We start from the raw sequence: 19,762 nt of genomic DNA, 5'->3' as shown, positions 1-19,762 counted from the left end.
ATTACAATCAACAATCCCTAAATGCTCTTGGGAATTAAGAGTTCAAGTTCTACCTCACAAAGCATCTTCCGTCCATTATTTGATTATTTTAAATCCAAGATGAATATGATTGATATTTATGTTTCAACTTGAGAGGAAGTGTTAGAAGTTATTAGGATTGATTTATTTCTTTCTTTCTTATTTCATATTTAATGTACATCGTATTTTATGTGTTTTCTTTTATCTTTGGGTAGTTATTAGAAATTGATTAATTTTAAATATTGGAGATATAGGTGTTATGTTTTACCTATTTTATAATATTTCTTTTATGTTCGGGTAGTTAATAGGAATTGATTAATTGAAATCTAGGATATATAGGTGTTATGTTTTTCCTATTTTATATCTTTCCTTTTATCTCCGGGTAGTTATTAAAAATTGATTAATTGTAGTCTTTGAGATATAGGTATTTTGTCTTTCCTATTTCAGGATTCATGAAAAATATATTTATACCCCCTTTCATATCAATAAAGTATTCCGCTAAATTCTCAAAAACCTACAATAAAATAATAATAATAATAATAATAGAAATTTTTTAAATGTTGCACAACACTGCTTATACTTCAGTTTTCAATTTGAAATGAGAATTTAATAACTATATTATTATCCAAGAATTATGATCATTATTACTAGTGAGGTTGGCTTTGCCTAAAACTATTTTTAAGTGCTTTATGTGGTTTTAACTTTAGTTCAAGTTAAATACTTACCGAAACTTCCAGAAAAAATCTCACTGATCTAAATAGTGTTTCAAGGGTATCATCACCAATTAAAGATAGATGATTTCAACAAGGTTCAACAATGTTCAACCTACTCAAACATTTTCATATCAAAAGTGAAAATAATTGAATTAGTTTCAAATAAAGGTTCCTAAAAAGGTCAACAAGGTTTTAACAACATTTGAACTTCGTTCAAACCTGATTCAAAAATATTAGAACAAGGTTTCATTATTGTTAAAATCATCAAGTTTAAACCATATTCAAATATAGTTAAGACATAACGCGAACATCTTCGGATTATGCTCTTTCAACTGTTTATCAAACATTATTTAAACCTATACCGCAACCCTCTATCCAGCTTCAAGTTCATCTTATTATCAAAAATGATCTCAATCTTAATTTTTACAAATATATTATTCCTCATAACTAAGATGAATCATAAAAAATATTAAAGAATTCACTTCAATCAATGCCCATAACATCATCTAAATGTAAAAAATACTTGCAACAAGATGCCGAAGCGCGATGATAATATTGCATCTGATTCAACTATAAAATCACCATTATATTAGTTTGTATAAGAAAAAATCTCATGAAAAAGAGCATAAACACAATAATTGCAGAAGGAAATATAAAGTCGTAACTGGGCAAGTTGGTTGCAGTGTTATTGTACTATCAAGTACAAATTTCTTTTTTTTTTTTTTTTTTTTTTTTTTGTAAAGGAGAAACTACACTCGTATCTTAGGAAATAAAGAAAATTAAGAAATATCAACTGAAGATCTACAAATTTTAGATCAAAGTAATCTTAGGAAACAAGTTAATTGAGAATTTAAACAGGATAAACGTACTTGTTTCTCTAATGAGAAGATAGCCACATGAAATAGAACCTAAGGAGCAACTTATTAGAATGCTTTAATAAATAGAATCCAGAACATTACGTCAAAATTGAATATTCTATATGTATAAAATGATAATGTATGACAAGCAAAAGCCAACCCACATAAATAAAGAAGTCTTCCATAGAAATCAGCATATTAACAGCCATACAAATGTAACAGCATATCACATTTACTCTTATAAAAGGTAATCTTTGAAAAGATAAGCATGAAATCATACCTGAAATGTCGGTAAGGGCAACCATGATAATCACCAACAGTCGGAGTAGTAGAAATTATCTTTTGACAGGAGTACGGTGTATAATCCTGAGTCAAGCAAGCAGCAACATTTGTACCCATATGCACACATAAATCAAGCTGTATTCCAGTAGGCAATAACACGAGACTCACCGTCCTCTTTCCTTCTTTTCCATAGTTATGACGTACTGAGTATGCATACTCTTTGTCAAATCGCTCACTTCCAACCTAAGCAAACAACAAAAATATTGTGACTATTTTGTGTTGAATACCAATGGAGGGTATTTCCAAAGCCTAATAAATATGGATAAAAGCAACCGGAACAGAAATTACAAAAAACTAGCGAGTAAGGTAATTAACAGGGTAAATGAAATTACCCTCGATCATTTTAGAAAACCATTTGAGGCCAACATAGAAATAAACAATAAAACTTAGCAAGATAACTACAACTGACGATTTCACTAATAAACTCCATTAACTAGTTCTTTATCTATAAATCAAATTAGGAGCAGCCCCATGTGAAAATTCGCCCACCAAATAATAAAGATCTCATCATCTAGTACCCAAAATTATAAGCATTCCCACTCAATCATTTCAGCATTCTTGATCTCATTTTTCAACTTCAACTCTGAAGCCTTCCCTTCCATCCATTCAAATAAAAATACTTTACTAAAAAATAAAAGAAGCTAAATAAATACGGCAATCCCTATCCTCATAAATACCAAATCCACTAGGAGAAATTAGTCTATCCACCTCCTTATCATTAACCAAGAAATAGGAATGCAACAAATTTTTATGCATACCAATGTTTGTCTTGATTGAAATCAAAGAGTACCGGCACTGGAAAATAACAAATATTATCTGTAAAGGAGTACAGGTCAACAAACCTAAAAGAATTAACAATGTTTTTAACCAAGACACCCGATGGTTTGGCAATTCAGAAAGCAAAAGTAGGAAAAAAACTAAATAAAAGAAATAAAAAAACCAATAACATTACTTTTCTATTGAAGTCTTCATTAGTTCCTTTGCTCCAAATCTTAATGATTAACTATGAATCACAATAAATCAGTTCTCTATCATTCTTTTCTTTAATTATTATTTTACAGTTGTGTTCAAAAGAGTTTGAAATCAAGATATTCTGAAAATTCAGAAAAGTGTTAGAGATCAAAATAATTTGTAAATTCAAAAAAGTAGCGATTAATATTATATTAAAGAGGCTGTGTTAAACATAAATAGAATGCATTCATCAGGTTAACCAGAATCTCTAGGCAAGAGATTCTTGATAAAGTTGACCGTATAATTGGCCAAACTGCGATAGGCCAAATAGCATATATACTGAAGTAAAGCTATAAAAATAAAGCATACTCAAAATGTAAGCATAAAAAGTCAAATAAATTATAAATTGAAAATGGAACGTAGGAGGAAACACAGAACAGACAAAATGCAATGTGGAGAGTAGAATGAGAGGGTAAAGATAAGAGTCGGGCAAAAATGTGGGAGGAATAAATACGGTAAAGGCAATTACATTAAAGAATGGAAACAACTGTTAAAGACGCTAGTATGATAGGGTGCAAACAAATCATCAGAACTTAAGGAAAAATACTACAACCAGGAAGTGAAGCAAAAAAAAAAAATCAGGCAGAAATTGTCTTGGAAACACAGTGCCTGGCCACTATTATGGTACCATTTCCTCTCGAACTTACAGATAAATCAATCATTATCATAGTTACCAATCCAGTTGCAACTCGTCTACAATAGCATAAGGAAAAGGGAAAAGAAAAATCTACCACAAAGATTAATCCTTGAATGTAATCTCCCACATTTAAACAAAACAAAATATAAAAAATGTACAATAAGCTTTAAGAAAGAAACAACGATCTGTCTAAGAAAACTTAAATAGCTTTGTGACACAGATTGGGCTACAAAATATCAATTAAAATCAAAATCAAGAACCACAGATGTAGCGAGGACTTTACATCCACCTAATAAAAAGCATTCAACAACAACAAACAGTTATCCAACTAAGTGTGGTCGGCTACATGAATCCTTTTTCTCCATTGTCCTATTGAGTGTCATATTTTCATTTAATTTTAATAAATTAAGATCATTTTTTATACAATATATCCAAGTCTTTCTAGGTCTACCTCTGCCTTTGTTAATATAGGTTTAATAAAAAACATCTACCGTCCTAATCGGATCATCACATGGTCGACGTTTAATGTGACCAAACCATCTAAGACGACTCTCCAATTTTGTATGCCACTGGAGCTATAACCCTATCATGGATATAATCATTTCGCATTTTTCCTCCAAGTGTAAAGCCACTCACCCACGTTAGCATTCTCATCTTGGCAACACTGAACTTAGTTTTATGGTTCTCTCTTAAAGGCCAACATTAGCCAACATTCTGCACCATAGAGCATTGCAGGTCTCACCACCATCTTATAAAATTTTCCCTTCAGTCAAAGTGGTACTTTTCTATCACACAATAGACCTGAAGCATTCCTCCACTTCAACCAACGAACTTGAAATCTACTAATAACATCCCCATCTATATCACCATCACTTTGTACAATATACTCAAGATATCTAAAGCATTCACACCTTTTAATAATTTGATCACCCATAGTTACAACTCTATCACTAGAGCTACTACTACTAAAATTACATTCCATGTATTCAATTTTAGCTCTACTCAAACGAAGGCCTTTAAACTCCAATGTAGACCACCATCATTCAAGTTTCTCTTGAGCTTTTTCTCTATTCTTGTCCACAAGCAGAATACCATCAACAAAAGCATACACCAAGGTACATCCTCCTGTAAACCTCCAGTACGAGCATCCATAACTAAAGCAAAAAGATATGGGCTTAAAGTCGAACCCTGATATAATCCAACTGAAATAGGAAAATATTTGTCCAATCTTCCTTCTGTTCGAACACAAGTAATAGCTTTAGTATACAACTCTTTAAGGACTTGAATGAATGTCATATCAACACCTTTCTTCTCTAGAACTCTCCAAATGATATTTCATGGAACCTTATCATAAACTTTCTCTGAATCAATAAAAATCATATTTAGACCTCCTTATTCTATCTGAACTTCTCCATCAAACCACTCAATATGTGTAGCTTCCATGGTAGACCTGCCAGACATAAATCCAAATTGATTATAAGAAATCTTTATAATACGTTTTATCCTATGTTCAATTGTCCTCTCCCATAATTTTAAAGTATGATACATCAACTTAGTTCATCTATAATTTGCATACTCTTATGCATCCCCTTTATTCTTAAAAATAGGGACAAAAATACTCTTCCTCCACTCCTCAAGCATCTTTTTAGTTTTTAAAATAATATTAAAGAGTTTAGTAAACCAAAATACTCCCAAATCTCCTATATATTTCCACACTTCAATTGGGATATCATCAAGTCCTGCAGACTTTCCACCATTTGTTTTCTTTAAAGCCTTCTCAACTTATTTTTTACTAATGCGATGGTAAAAATAAAATATTTTATTATTATTAATGATATTAAGATCACTAAGGTAAATCATATTTTCAAAAACTTCATTAAAAAATTTATCAAAATAACTCACGCGTATTTTGAATATCTTTTTCTAAGAAAAGTACTGTTTGATTTTCATCTTTAATACACTTGAGCTTAATATTTACTTTTTTTTTTCTCTTTATTTGGTTGGTTTATACATATTAGCATCTAATCTATTATAAAAATCACTAAAAACATATTTTTTAGAGTCACAGATTGTTCTCTTAGACTCCCTACGAATGATTTTATATTTTTCTCAGTTCTCTAAGCTTTTACATTTATATTAATTTTTACAACATAACTTCTTATATTTTATCTTTTCTTGGACATTATTATTCCACCACCAACTGTTATTATTTATAGAAATTTTCCCTTTTAATTCTCTAAGTACATATTTTGTCACGTGTTTAATAGTATTTGTTATTTTATCTCATATATAATTTGCTTCTTTATGAACATCCCAAATCTTAATGTTTACTCATAAAAATAATTTTATTTGTGTCTTTTAGATGCCCCTATTTAATTCTACAACAATGATTCCTATTATTTTTTATTTTGCAACTCTTCATCTTAAAATTTAGAGTTAATAATCGATGTTGAGTACTTAAATCCTCACTTTGAATGACCTTACAATCTTTACATTCTCGGCGATCTCTTCTTCTCATAAGAAAATAATCAATTTTTGTTTTATTAGAATCATTTTTATAAGTAATAATGTGCTCATCTCTTTTCTTGAATAAAGTATAAGCAATAACAAAATCATACATTAAAGCAAAATTTAATATGTCTCTACTATTTTCATTAATTGCTCCAAAACCGTAGCCACCATGAAAATTTCTAAAATCTTCAACCACTCTACTGGCATATCTATTTAAATCTTCTCCAATAAAAATTCTTTCTTCAAGAGATATCATTTATATTAAGTTTTCAAAGTTATTCCAGAATTTTTCTTTAGAACCAATATCTAAACCTACTTAAGGAGCATAAATACTTATAATATTAAAAATCTTAGTACCAACAATAATCTTAAGAGCTATAATTTTATCTCCAATTATATCAATTTTTACAACATTATCTTTTCAAACTCTTTATCAATAATTACACCTTCACCATTTCTAGTGCGACCCTTACCTATATACCAAAATTTAAAACCTAAGTTATCATTCTTCTTAGTCTTTTCTACAACCCATTTAGTTTATTGAATATATAAGATATTAAATTTCTATAAATCATAATATCAACTAATTTCATTAAATTACCTGTGAGAGTACCAACCAAGAAGTATTAAAACATCAAATACATAATGCTAATTGTCAAACTTCCAATTAAACATTATTGATGCTAAAATATCATTAACTGAGTTAGTCCATATGTAGAAAGAAGAAATGTTTCAACCAAAAAAAAAACATACAGAAAATCAAGCTAATGGCATACCTTTACCCTAAAAACAGAATGACATCTACAGCTTCTGAAAAAATATCATAACCAGTAGCCTTATCCTAATTACTGAGGGTCTATTTTACGAAAATACACCTAAATTAAGCAACCTATAACCAATGAAAAAAAGCTGATGAGATTCTTGTCAAAATCTAAATGCCACATTAAGTTCCCTTGTAGCCAATGATGGCATTTGCTGTAATAATTACAAACACGTCAATGAAGAAAAGTTAATAGTAAAAAACATTTCAGAACAAAAGAACCTTTTGTGAGAACTCAGCTCTCCAAAATGCAAGCGCATTCTCTAAATTCAACCCTACACCCTGCATAAGACAAATAATCATCATAAAAATTTGATAAAGTGCAAAGTTCGTTGAACTTCTGAACAAAGTCAACTAAATTAAGTATTTTTCATAAAATATGCAAGTAAATTTAGCAATGATTTTCTCAAATAAATAGCTCAATTTTATAACTCAACTACTACAAATTATGAAACAGAATGCAACATGTTTATAGGCTAAAAGAGCAAAATAAAAGTTCAGTTGAAGAAGGGAAGCATTAGCATTACATCTAAAAATTATGATTTCTTATTAATCGAACAAATGGCTGAAATTTGCCAAAAAAAAAAAAAAAAAAACATGTCACTTAGTGGAATAAAAACACTGAAAATACCAAATGTAATAAATTAATAAACATGAAATAACACTCTTGAATTTGTTAGTTTATATTATTTGAGTCTAAAAATAGGTTAAAGCCATAGAATTTATTAATTCATATATTTGCGTCAAAGTTAGGTCACAGCCATAAAGAGTCTGATCTAAATCCTTTTATGAAATCAATAGATTGTACATTCAATGAACACAGGAAAAATTATTAAGAAAAAAAAGTTCTTCACAAGTTCTTCGTTGAAGAAAATAAACCCAATACCCAAAGGAGACAAGCCAAAAAATAATAGGATGTTCAATAACTAGCTTCAACCCATCCATAATATCATAACTGAACTAAGGTTCAAGGTTTCAAGAAAAAACAACAAACCCGTTACTTTTTGGAAAAAAACTTTAAAAAATAGAAAAACATATGTTTGTTATAAAGTATAATATATGCATTTTCAACCCCAAATCACCAGCAACATGAGCAAATTTAATGTACGAATAAAAAACAACAAAGAGTGAATTGTAGCAAGACTCTAGATTGCAAGCATAAGCCGGAGCATACAAATCTGCATGCCTTAATGTCTACATGGGTGTACATATATATAAGATGCTATTCATATTATGGGATCAAAAACAATAACTTCAGAAACATATTGAACTTTGAAATATTCAAAATGATAGGCTAGGATTTTAGGTGTTAATTTATTATCTCATACCAAAGTAAATTACCAGACAATGATGCCTGTGCCTTTGCTATTTTTAGGAGAAATGGTCTTGGAGTTGTGCAGACCAATCATCCCTCAACTTAGAGTAGGTACGAAATTCAAAATTAAGAGGTGCCCTTCATCTTCAAGAAAGCATGTCAAGGCCGGGCCCATCAACCTAACCTCTTCAAGGACCTACGAATCATGGCTCCAACAAATGATCATTACCTAAGGAAGTACTTTGTTTGATATTCTCATTGATGCAACCAAAGAATAAGGGGAAAAAATGGGATTTGCTTATCCTTTTTCATGGGTCATATTCACCATTATTTCATCATACTTGAGAGGGTTCTAGGTTCTTCGTCAAAGCCATTCATGTTGGTCATTGCCAATGGCTGAATCTTTAGAGTAACGTTACTTCAAGCTCTCATTATGGTAAGAAGTGATTTCCTTCATACATGTAGTAATTTTTTGAGGCGCTTACTTCTTAGAATTTAAGGACTTCGACTATGGATCTAAAGGAGCAATCATCATTAAGGGCATGAAGGCTATTTTCTTCTTGAACAAAAAGATTTTATCCTCAGAAATGTTCTCTGCCTCCCATTCACATTTTGATCCCATGAGAAAAAAAAATTTCTATGCATATTTTGTTAGGAAATGTAGAGGTGAACAAATTTAACTTCTCACACATAACCGTTCATTAATTGAACGAGTGGTTAAGTGAATATTTGTTCAATGTACATACAACATTAAGGTTGCTTTATCACGGTTTTAAAATGAGCTTCCTTTCTTGATATTAACCAAGAACTGTAAATCACCCCGATTTGGATAATTTTACTTTGTTTGAAACTTATTTTATGAACCATAAGGTGCTTTTTCCATAGAAAACATATTCAAACAAATATTGTGAATTGATATAGCTCTTGCTAGTATTTTTAGATTGCTTTTGCTTGTGTTCTAGTTCAAAATGGACATTTTGAAAAACAAGGACTCTAAATGCTTGATTGGCTCCCTTAAACATTAAGGATAATTACATGTATAGCATCAGAAACTTTGTTATTCATAAAACTAGTACCATTATCTTTTTGAACTTCCGAATTGGTGCATTTATACATGCCACTATCAAATAATTGCAAATTTATAAAAAATGAAAAATATAGGTCGACTTTAATCTTAAATTTTATAATTTGTGTGAGAATTTAAAAAACGGATAAATGAGGGTTCTAGTATTGCAAATAGCAAAGTTTCGAGTGCTATGTATATAATTGCACAAAAAAATTAATATTTACAATACGTTGATTTATAAAATTTTGCTTAAACATTATACTCAGCAATATTGTTTTGGGCCAAATATTGAATGTTTCAAACTCTATCAAAAAATGAAAATGAAAAATTCCAAGGCCATTAATGGGTAGCAAAATTCTCTACATAAGAAGTAAAGCTCTAAAATACTTAAAGGAATTTCACAGAAAAGAAGGTAATATCATAAAAATTAGTAGAGGCAAGGACAACAGAACAATGTGATCATCTAGTCTTAGTATTGTTAATGCTAATGATTTGGAATTTTAAAGGCAACGCCAAAGCTTGATCAAGAAAAAATACATAGAAACATGAAATAGGAGAATGAGACAGATTTTAAAACATCATGTCAATGAGAAGAAAATATATTTTGTTTGTGCATCAATAAGCCTTATCAAGCAAGAAGAAATCTTAGTTGCCTCCAAAGACTTGAATTGCTGGCAAAGAATGCTATCATTTGATTTATCGTGTTGCACCAATAATCCATGGATCTCTTGTAGTACATGAATTATGAAGGTGATAAAAAATAATCCTGGACTACAAGATTTCTTCTTTATATGAATGTATGTATGTATGTGTGTGTGTGTGTGTGTGTGTGTGTCAACTATGATTTCTTCTTGCTTGATAAGGCTTATTGATGTACGCACACACACACACACAGACATATATACATACATACATACATACACACATACATACACACACACACACATACATACATACATACATACATACATACATACATACATACATACATACATACATACATACATACATACATACATACATACATACATACATACATACATACATAGATATATAGATAGATAGATATAGATATACAGAGAGAGAGAGAGAGATAGACATTATGTTTAGATCCCAATGAGGACATACTTGCCTTGGTGACACCATTATGAGAGTGCCTTGTAAAAAAAGAGGTCCTTGTAAAAAAAAAACTATATAAAAAAATCACATACAAAAAAAAAAACACTTTGCCCACATAAAGTACACAAAAAAGTAAATATTTGTATGATTACAGGGTGTTAATCCTCACATGAAATAAATATGAAGCAAGTTTTCCCAAAATGTTCAAACGGTGGTGTTTCGTGGCACACCAAACTATTAAAAAATAACCAAGATCTAAAGTTTGCGAACTTCAACCAATCAAATTGTAAAGTTGCAACAACCTCGCAACTCAAAAACTAAGACCAAGGTAAAGGTAAACTTGATATGCCCAACCCAAATACAACTAAATTATGAAAAACCATACTTACCAAACAAAAAAAATGATCATAATAAGAAGGCGCTCATTTCATAAGTTCGAATATCAAAGTTAAAAAATTCAGTCTCTCAAGCTCAATATCTCAAGCGGCCCAATTCAAAGCCATCTTCTCAAAAAGTTGACAAGCCAAGGTAGAACCGTGGAAATTCCCTTTGCTCAAATTGGCATCAAGTTGAGAGGAGTATTATTACCGATGGTATAAGAAGTTAAATCACCAGTTCTACTTCCTTCAACAAATGTACAGCATCAATCAAAGACTAGAGAAATGCATGCATCCCTTTAATAAGTTAAACAAAGCACAAAGAAAGGACTAATGTTATCAACAATTCCATCGATAGAAGACCCTTTATCATTGAACTAATATAAGAATCAAGAGTTCAGTAGCACACATCATTTGTAAAGCCAAACATAAAATAAAGCATAGGATAGAAGGCATGTTAATTTCATTTGAGTCTCTTTGACGGCCAACTTACATAAATCATTAACCAATACATAAACTAATAAGAGTTGTATAGAGGAACTGCCTCCATGTAGTTCAATAAACACTTATGTCTAAATTGGATTCATTACCATTGAGTCAATCATGAAAAATGCATCAAATTGATATACACCTCAGGATTGATGGGGAGTTTCAGTAGAAAACACCTAGTTATGAAGACTCTATAGTTAATGAGAATATTGTACTTATTTATCCATTATACATTTGATAAATAAGACACAACAGAGTTTTACCTTATAAAAGTACAAAAGTAATGAAATCCATACCATTGGGAAAGCAATCCTAAAGAGGTAGCAAAAGGAATTCCTTCTTGAGATAGATGATACGAATTCAATAGAGGGATGGATAAAATGGGAAAAAATCATTTATGGCACATCTATCAAACAACCTAACCGTGAGTCTCCAAAAAATGCAGCTCTAATAGAAAGGTCCTTTATTCAAAATTTATTGAAGTAGATTGTATGAACTTTGGGTAATTTTTTTTCTTGCAAGAGATGATCTTCATTGGCAGATGAAGAAGATCAATATAGCCTTATTCTTCTTGTAATTACTTCCTCAAGGCTCATTGATAAAATTAGGGTTTAGATTATAAAGGGTTCAATGGCTAAAACATATTAAGAATGTAAGGTTAGAAACTTACTTGGGTAGAAGATAAATAATATGGTCTTTCATTTATTTTTTGTTTCATGAAATGAGAATAGCCAAATTGCTTCCCAATGAGAGAAAAATGGATGCATTGACTTTATTTGGTGAAGAGGATGTAGTTTTGAGAAATTGTAATTTGGCAAAAATACTTGAAAAAAGGGACATACAAAATTAGGTATATTACGTTAGTACTTAATAAAATTTAGTTAGATATTATTTCCATTTTTTTTAAGAGTGAAAACGGAGCTAACTTTGAATTAAAAATAAATACTTATTTCATGGGGATTTTATGTGAAGGGTGTGAATTTTGCATTAAACATAAAATATGTACAAACAAAGTACAAAAACTAAGTCCTTATGCTTGAGCAAAAGAGGCCCTGACCTCTCAAAGAATAGCAAAAAGATCTAAGGTTCAGACACCAAATTAAAAGAGAAACTATCTAAAAGAGCCCTTTGGTCATAAAAATGCAGCTCAGTTAAGCTGCTAAGGTACAAAATAAAAAATGACATGTCTAAAAGAAGTAAGAAACAAAAAGGCGGCACAAAGCTCAGTGTTGGCTTCCCAGCTTCGTCATTCCGTAGAATGCCTCATAAAGTCAATAATATTCTCATTGTCCCCTTCAATGATAATGCCCTTGACATCCATCTCAGAGGCTTCATGATGGTTCGTATTGAAAGTAAAGCCTCGAGCTCCACAAGGCCACTATCCCAATGCACCAAATGTTGCCCCACCGCACAAAGAAGATGCCCAATCTCACCTCTAATAACGACTCCAGTATCGGCACGGTAATCCTGTAGAGGAGCATCATCTACGTTCATTTTAAGCCAACCCAGAGGGAAGGCACCAAGAGAGGGAATAGAGTCTAGGTGACTGAGCAGTAACCCAATGCTCCAGGTGAGTCTTGGGGAGAGCCCTGAAGACAGTGGTAGCCATAATGGTAGGAGTAGCATACCAGTGTCCATGATTCTTCTCATTTTGAGAGCGCCGAAATTGGTGGACAGCATGACAGAAAATGGAAGAAAGGGGAATAAATTTCTTTTTGATGGTGGAGAGCTATCGAGTAAAGTTTTCAAAGGTGTTAAAGCATGGGCGGTTAATGCCCCCTGTATCGAGGACCCACAAGACCTCTCCCACAACTTTACATTTAATCGCAATATTTTCTCTATCTTCCTTGCCGAAACACACCCGCGGGCAGCTTCTATCATCCCCGAACCCCCTTTATCCTAACCACACATTAGTAGAAAATGCATTGAGAAACAAATGCCACCAGAAGAATTTCACCCTTTGGCTATAGATCAAGTCTCGTGAGCCACTAAAATGGCTCTCCACGGTTCTGAAAAGCAGTAGCTTAGGTAAGGGATGTAAGTGATCAACCCAAGAAGGATGTGGAGATTTTCAGTCGATCGTCTACTGATTCCTGGTGGATTTTCACATTCAAAATCAGCTTATTAAATGTTGTCCAAAAATTACTTGCAGCTTCGAGACATCACAAATGTTTCCGGAAATCAAGTCGGCCACCTCAAGGCCTTCTGTAGCCATACAGTCAACCACAGTTGGCCACTTCAAGAGGGGTCTATCATGGATCCAAGCCAACTCCATCAACAAGACTCGATTGCCATTTGCCACTTTCCATCGAATGAGTAGTTGGAGACTAGTCGCCCCGTCACAAATGATCCTCCAAGATCTCAAACATCCCCCAAGCAAAGAACTGCAATTCGGAGTGTCCTCATAGAGCTCCTAGAGGCACCGATTGAGAAGGTTGTGGGGCTTCACAAGGGAAACCCAAGCAAATCTTGCTCGTAAAGGGCATCTCCACGTCCTAGCAGCATGGAAACCTCGCCCCCCAAGGTCGTAGATTGATAAAATCTTCTCCCAGCAAGCATATTGTAGCCCATGTCTAGTGCTTGACCCCTTCCACAAGAACAACCTGCATTTAGCTTCAATTTCACTGAGCACTCCAACAGGGCCTCAGAATGTGTAATAAGATACATAAACAGTGAGACCAAGCATGTCTTAACAAGTGTAGCCAAACCGGCAAGTTACAAATGTCGAATTCCTCCAGCATTGATCTTAGTCGCAGCTTTCACTAGCAATTTAGAAAAATCTCCCATCTCAAGCTTCTTTAACACAAGCGTGATACCGAGATATTCCAACTCCTCCACCCTCCTGCATTGAAGCACATTAGTTATTTGCCTTTGTATCCACCCGACAGTTGATCGGCCGAACAGAACATTGTCCAGTCCAAAAGCAGTACTTCTTCAAAGTGGCTTTCAAGATCTTAGATTTGGTTGTGTTGGCCTGAACAAAAAGAAGAATGTTGTCAACGTAATAAAGGTGGGACGCATTTTCGCCTCCTCTCGTTAGGGATAAGCTAACCTGTTGCCTGTGTTGAGCTAAGGCAAAAAAAAGCAACTCAAAGCACAAGATAAACAAGTGCAAGAAAAGAGGGCAGCCCAGTCAGGACCCACACTCCGCTTTTATCCATTCAGTACATTAGCCATTGATCATGATGGTAAATTTTGGACTTTCAATGCAATTCATTATCCATCTACAAATTTTTTTCAGAATGCCCATTTTAAAAAGATGCATTGGCAGGTGCTCTAACTCATCTTGTCATACGCCTGCTCCATATCCACATTGATCGATATAAGCCCCATCTTGGCCGTGGAGTTCTTAAACTTGTTGATAACTTTTTGCGCAAGCAAACAATGGTTAGAGATCGATAGAGTCGGAAGAAAGGCCCCTTGTTCCTCGACAGTAATAAATGGGAGAATCCCTTTAAGTATTCTCACAATAACTTTCGTCAAAATTTTGTAAGATTTTTAGCAGAGACTAATAGGTCAGAACATGGTTGGAGAATCTACTACCACGAACTTTAGGGATTAGCACCACAATGGTCTCCTTCCACTACAACTCCACATAATCAGTAACAAAGAACTCCCGAACTGCCTTAATAACATCCTCGCCCACAATGTGCCAGATATTTGTGAAAAAAAAAAGTTGTGAGGCATCAATCACCAGAGATCAGTTTAGGCCCATAGAATTCACAATGTCCCACACCTCAGCATCTGTAATCTCGATAAGGAATCAAAGTATGCATGTACTTGCGTGCCTTCTCCCCAACATCCGACCAATTTTCAATGATGATATCACCTTTCTGTTATTTAGTTTTGAAGAAAGTCAATAATCTCTCACAAATAAGATCATGATCATCTAATCTAGATTCTTTGTCATAACTCAAGCACAGAATCCGATTTTTTCTATTTCTGGAAGAAGCAATGGTGTGAAAGAAGTGGGTGTTGGAATCTTCTTCACTAGTCCATCTCACCTTAGCATGTTGTTGGTTGCTGCCACCAAGAATTAAATCGGGTCATGTTAATGTTCAGCTCATTAACCTACCACAGATGCATAGCCTCCTCCTAAGAAAGTCCCGCGACCGACAGTTTCTCCTATCGACTGAGAATCTCACCTTCCAACCACAGCTTCATATTCCCCAACTCCTGAATCTTATTTTTACAACAAAAGTACAGTGCTTTCAAAGTTTTGGAACATTTGCGTCAGAGGATTTTGGCCACGGTGCCAAAATCAGGTTTGCTCCATTTTTGTTTAACAATATGTCAGGCCTGCGGGTAGGATAACCACACTATTGTGAAAAACGACGGCAATAAAGTGAAAAATGGAACGAGAAAAATTACACGCAAAAAAAACACCAGAGCGACACACAAATTTACGTGGTTCGACAAATTTGCCTACGTCCACGGAGCTGCAGAGGATTTTAATACTTCGAGGAATTACACCGTCGAACGCCTCGACGTTTACAAGAAAATCTCTATTTTATTCTCTCACTTCCTCTCTCTCTCTCTTCCTCTCTTTCTCTTAGCTCTCGAGATGACTTGGTTTGGCCTTTTGTACTTGGCTTGTATTTCCTTTAAACCAAAAGAGACTATTTATAAAAACCATGAGAGCGGTAGGTGGGAGGTAGGTGGGATGTAGTGGGTGAGTTGTAGGTGGGTGTGGTAGGTGAGTGGTAGGTGGGATACTTAATTAAGAAGCTAATTAAATTAGGTGGACCGGATCTCCACCTTACTCAACAATTCTCCCACTAAAGACTGGGACACTGAATGCATCACTTATTAGTTGCATCATCTACTAGCTGTACCGACATTTTCCTCAAGCATGATATCATCCATCTCTGCAACTCAAAACACTGTTCATCATGTCAGAAGACCAACTGAAGTTGAGTACAACTTCAGCTTCTCACGAGTAACACCCTCAGTTGACATATCACCGTCAAGCTCTTTCCTGGATTATTCATGTATCTGCTTACAACTCTCACTGCATGGGCAATATCCTGCTTCTGCTGAAAGCCTTTTTCAACAAGTCCAGCCTTTTAGCTCTTACTGCCACCAAGAGCAATATTCATCCGGTACACCCACTTGTTGTGCAATGTCTTCTTCCTTGGTGGAAGTTCTACTAGCTCCCAAGTCTGATTTCTTGGCAGGGAATCCGTCTCTTCCTTTTTGGTTAGCTCCTACTTGCTCGAATTCTCATCTTACAAGATTTCTTCATAACTCGTGGTTCTCCACCATTTGTCTGTACATGGTCCGATTTTCCACCCTTTGGCGCTTTGCCACTTTTCAATCTGCTTCCCAATAATGCATCTCTGATTCATGTGTCCACACCTGAGTAAACCTGTAGTCATATATAATGTGTCAGTTTTTTAACCCTGAGCTAGTACTAATGCTCCTTTAGTAACCTTCCAGATGCTATCTGAGAACACCACCGAATGACCACCCTCATTGAGTTGTCCAACAGAGATGAGGTTTTTCTTCAACTCAGGAACATGTCTGATCTTTTGCAAAGTCCATTTGCTCTTATTAGGGAGTGCAATATCAAAATCTCTCATCCCCACCACGTCCAGAGTTTTTCCATCAGCCAGATGTACCTTCCCAAAGTTACATGCAACATAATTTCACATTAACTCCCGACAGAAAGATGTATGGAATGAAGCCCCTGAATCCAGTATTCAGTCATCAACAGAACTGTAAACTGTCAGAAATAGTGCATCCTATATTTTTTTAGATAAAACATTAGCGTCATCATTATCCTTCTTCTTAGGATTCCTGCAGATCATTTTTATGTGGCCAGCCTTGCCACAATTCCAGCAGATTATCTGCTGACCTGACTTTGATTTTGATCTTCCATGGTTTGAGTTTTTGTCTTATGATCTCCCTCTAGAATCAACAATCAGCGTCTAACTTGAACTCGAGGTCTCGCAGAATCTTTCCTGCGCACCTCCTCTGCCAAAATCAAATCACGAATATCATCATATTTCAGCTTAGATTTACCTGCAGAATTACTAATTGCTATCCTCATAGCTTCTCAGCTATTGGCAATGAAGCCAACAATATCAGCGCACGTATCTCATCATCAAAATCAATTTCAACAGAGGAAAACTGATTTGTGATAGTGTTGAAATCATTCAGGTGTTGAGCAACAGACACACCTTCCACCTTCTTCAAGTTGAATAACTTTTTCATCAAATGCACCTTGTTATTCACCGATGACTTTTCATATATACCTGATAAAGCCGCCATGAGATCTGCAATAGTCCTCTCCTTAATGACGTTGTGGGCAACCGATCTCGATAGGGTTAATCGTATAACCCCCAGAAACTGTCAATCCAACAGATTCCATTCCACCTTGTCCATCTTTTCTGATCGCTTTCCCAATAACGGAAGATGAAGTTTCTTCTCATAGAGGTAGTACTCTATCTGCATCCTCCAGTAAGCAAAATCTGTGTCATTAAACTTCTCGATTCCTGATGTGAAAAACGACGGCAATAAAGCAAAAAATGGAACGAGAAAATTTGCACACAGAAAAAAAAAACACTAAAACGACACACAGATTTACGTGATTCGGCAAATTTGCCTACGTCTACGGAGCTGCAGAGGATTTTACTTCGAGGAATTACACCGTCGAACGTCTCGACGTTTACAAAAAAATCTCTATTTTCTTCTCTCACTTCCTCTCTCTCTCTCTCTCTCTCTTCCTCTTTTTCTCTTAGCTCTCAAGATGACTTGACTTGGTCTTGCTTGGCTTATATTTCCTTTAAACCAAAAGAGACTATTTATAGAAACCATGAGAGCGGTAGGTGGGAGGTAGGTGGAATGTGGTAGGTGAGCGATAGGTGGGATGCTTAATTAAAAAGCTAATTAAATTCGGTGGACCGGGTCTCCTCATTACCCAACACACACATCTTCGAATATGATCCACCACTACTATCCCTTTCCTTGTCCAAATAAAGAAGTGTGGGACAATGGTCTAATGCAATGTGAGCTAAGTGGATGGTCGAGGTTGTGGTACGACGATTGAGAGCTATTGAGTTAGCCAAGATGCGAACATGCCACTCCCAAATATTGTTGTTCCCCTCCTTATTGTTGCTCCATGTGGAACGGGTGCGGGTGAAACCAATATCAAGAAGATAATTAAAAAGGAACTCCTCGAGTTCCCTAACCCTCCATGAGTAGTGGAACTTCTTATCGCCCTTCTTGTCCTCTTGAGAAAGAATACAGTTGAAGTCGCCACCCACAATGAAAGGGATAGAGTCATCCATGGTAGTCACTACGGAACCCCATAATTCTTCTAAACACGTAGTTTTATTGGAATAAATAATTGTTATTCTACACAATTGATGATTGGAGAGCAGCAAATTCCCAACTAAATATTTTTTTTTCACAATAAACTGTCGAAAATAAGGTCATGTCCCGCTTCAATAGGACCAAGATACCTCTTGACATACCAACTACAAAGATTGTTGGACGAAGTCCCAGTCCCTATCGACTAGTTTATCCACCTCTTTCCTACTAATTTCCTTCACTTTCATTTCCAAAAGCTGAATCAAAAGCAATCTTTATTCTCTAATCAAGTGCTTGAGATAGCTCCCTACCTCCTTTTGCACTCTGCTGCAATTCCAAAAGAGGATAGCACTCATTGATTCTCCGAAGGGGACACATCCCCGCAGTTTTCATAATTAGGTAGGTTAAGTTTACTCTTCCTTGGTGCCTGTTGCACCCAGCCACTGAATCTCCTTTTCAAAATGAACTTTGGATGCCCTCTCCTTAGCCCTTTTACGCCCGTCAACCGATATAACCTTTGTGAGAATCTCAGGCGTGAAAATACCCCCGGGAAGTTTTAAAGAGAGGGCATGGGTCGCCCTTATTAGATTGCCCATTACCTTGCTTCTTCTCGGGATTTTCATGAGCATCTCGTGCTTTGTTGATGACCGCATAACCTCTCGACTTAGTGCCCTGCCCCTTTTCTTTACACTTATTGTTGCAGACCCTTACTGCCTAAAAAGATCTCTTTCTTCTTGTTCTTCCTGCTCATGACAAGGACCCAAGGCCAATAGAAACTACCTCCTTCCTTCTCATCACCCAAATATTGTTTGTTGATGGTTGCTGTATTCCCCATGTTCCACTAAGTTCTACCCTCTTCCGCTTCGACAAGACCCGCAGGTCTACCATCCATGGGTTGGTTCCTATCGCTCGAACAACAGCCTGCTGACCCCGCCCCTTGCCCACAAAATGGTGCACGGGCAGTTCGCATGAGCCCCCATGGGTCGGTTATGTAATAACAAAAAGTTTAAAAAATAGAAATAATATTAATAAATTTAAAAAATGAGCGTGGATGGTTTAGAAAAGATGCACCATGTCGTATAAGACTTATTTCACGTTATTTCCACATTTTCCCCTCATTCGAATCAACCAAACCGAAACACGATAGGGAAGGTCGCATAAGAGAAGGAACTA

The 19,762-nt window shown here is 34.8% G+C and overlaps 1 protein-coding gene across 1 annotated transcript in view; it reads right to left on the bottom strand.

The window, feature by feature from the left end:
• LOC110032039 (probable DNA primase large subunit) overlaps positions 1-19,762 on the bottom strand; it is a 62,176-nt gene that overhangs the window by 28,385 nt on the left and 14,029 nt on the right. Inside the window, exons 14-16 of the mRNA XM_020735545.1 lie at positions 7,132-7,191; positions 2,039-2,113; positions 1,869-1,954 (exon numbers count right to left, since the gene is read on the bottom strand). Coding sequence (XP_020591204.1) covers positions 1,869-1,954; positions 2,039-2,113; positions 7,132-7,191 — 221 coding nt within the window. The remainder of the gene's footprint in view (positions 1-1,868; positions 1,955-2,038; positions 2,114-7,131; positions 7,192-19,762) is intronic.

This window comes from Phalaenopsis equestris, unplaced genomic scaffold (genome assembly GCF_001263595.1).
Source record: "Phalaenopsis equestris unplaced genomic scaffold, ASM126359v1 Scaffold000876, whole genome shotgun sequence".
NCBI classification, from domain to species: domain Eukaryota; kingdom Viridiplantae; phylum Streptophyta; class Magnoliopsida; order Asparagales; family Orchidaceae; genus Phalaenopsis; species Phalaenopsis equestris.
Note: the sequence above shows the minus strand (reverse complement) of the source record. Positions and strands in the feature narration are given on the sequence as shown.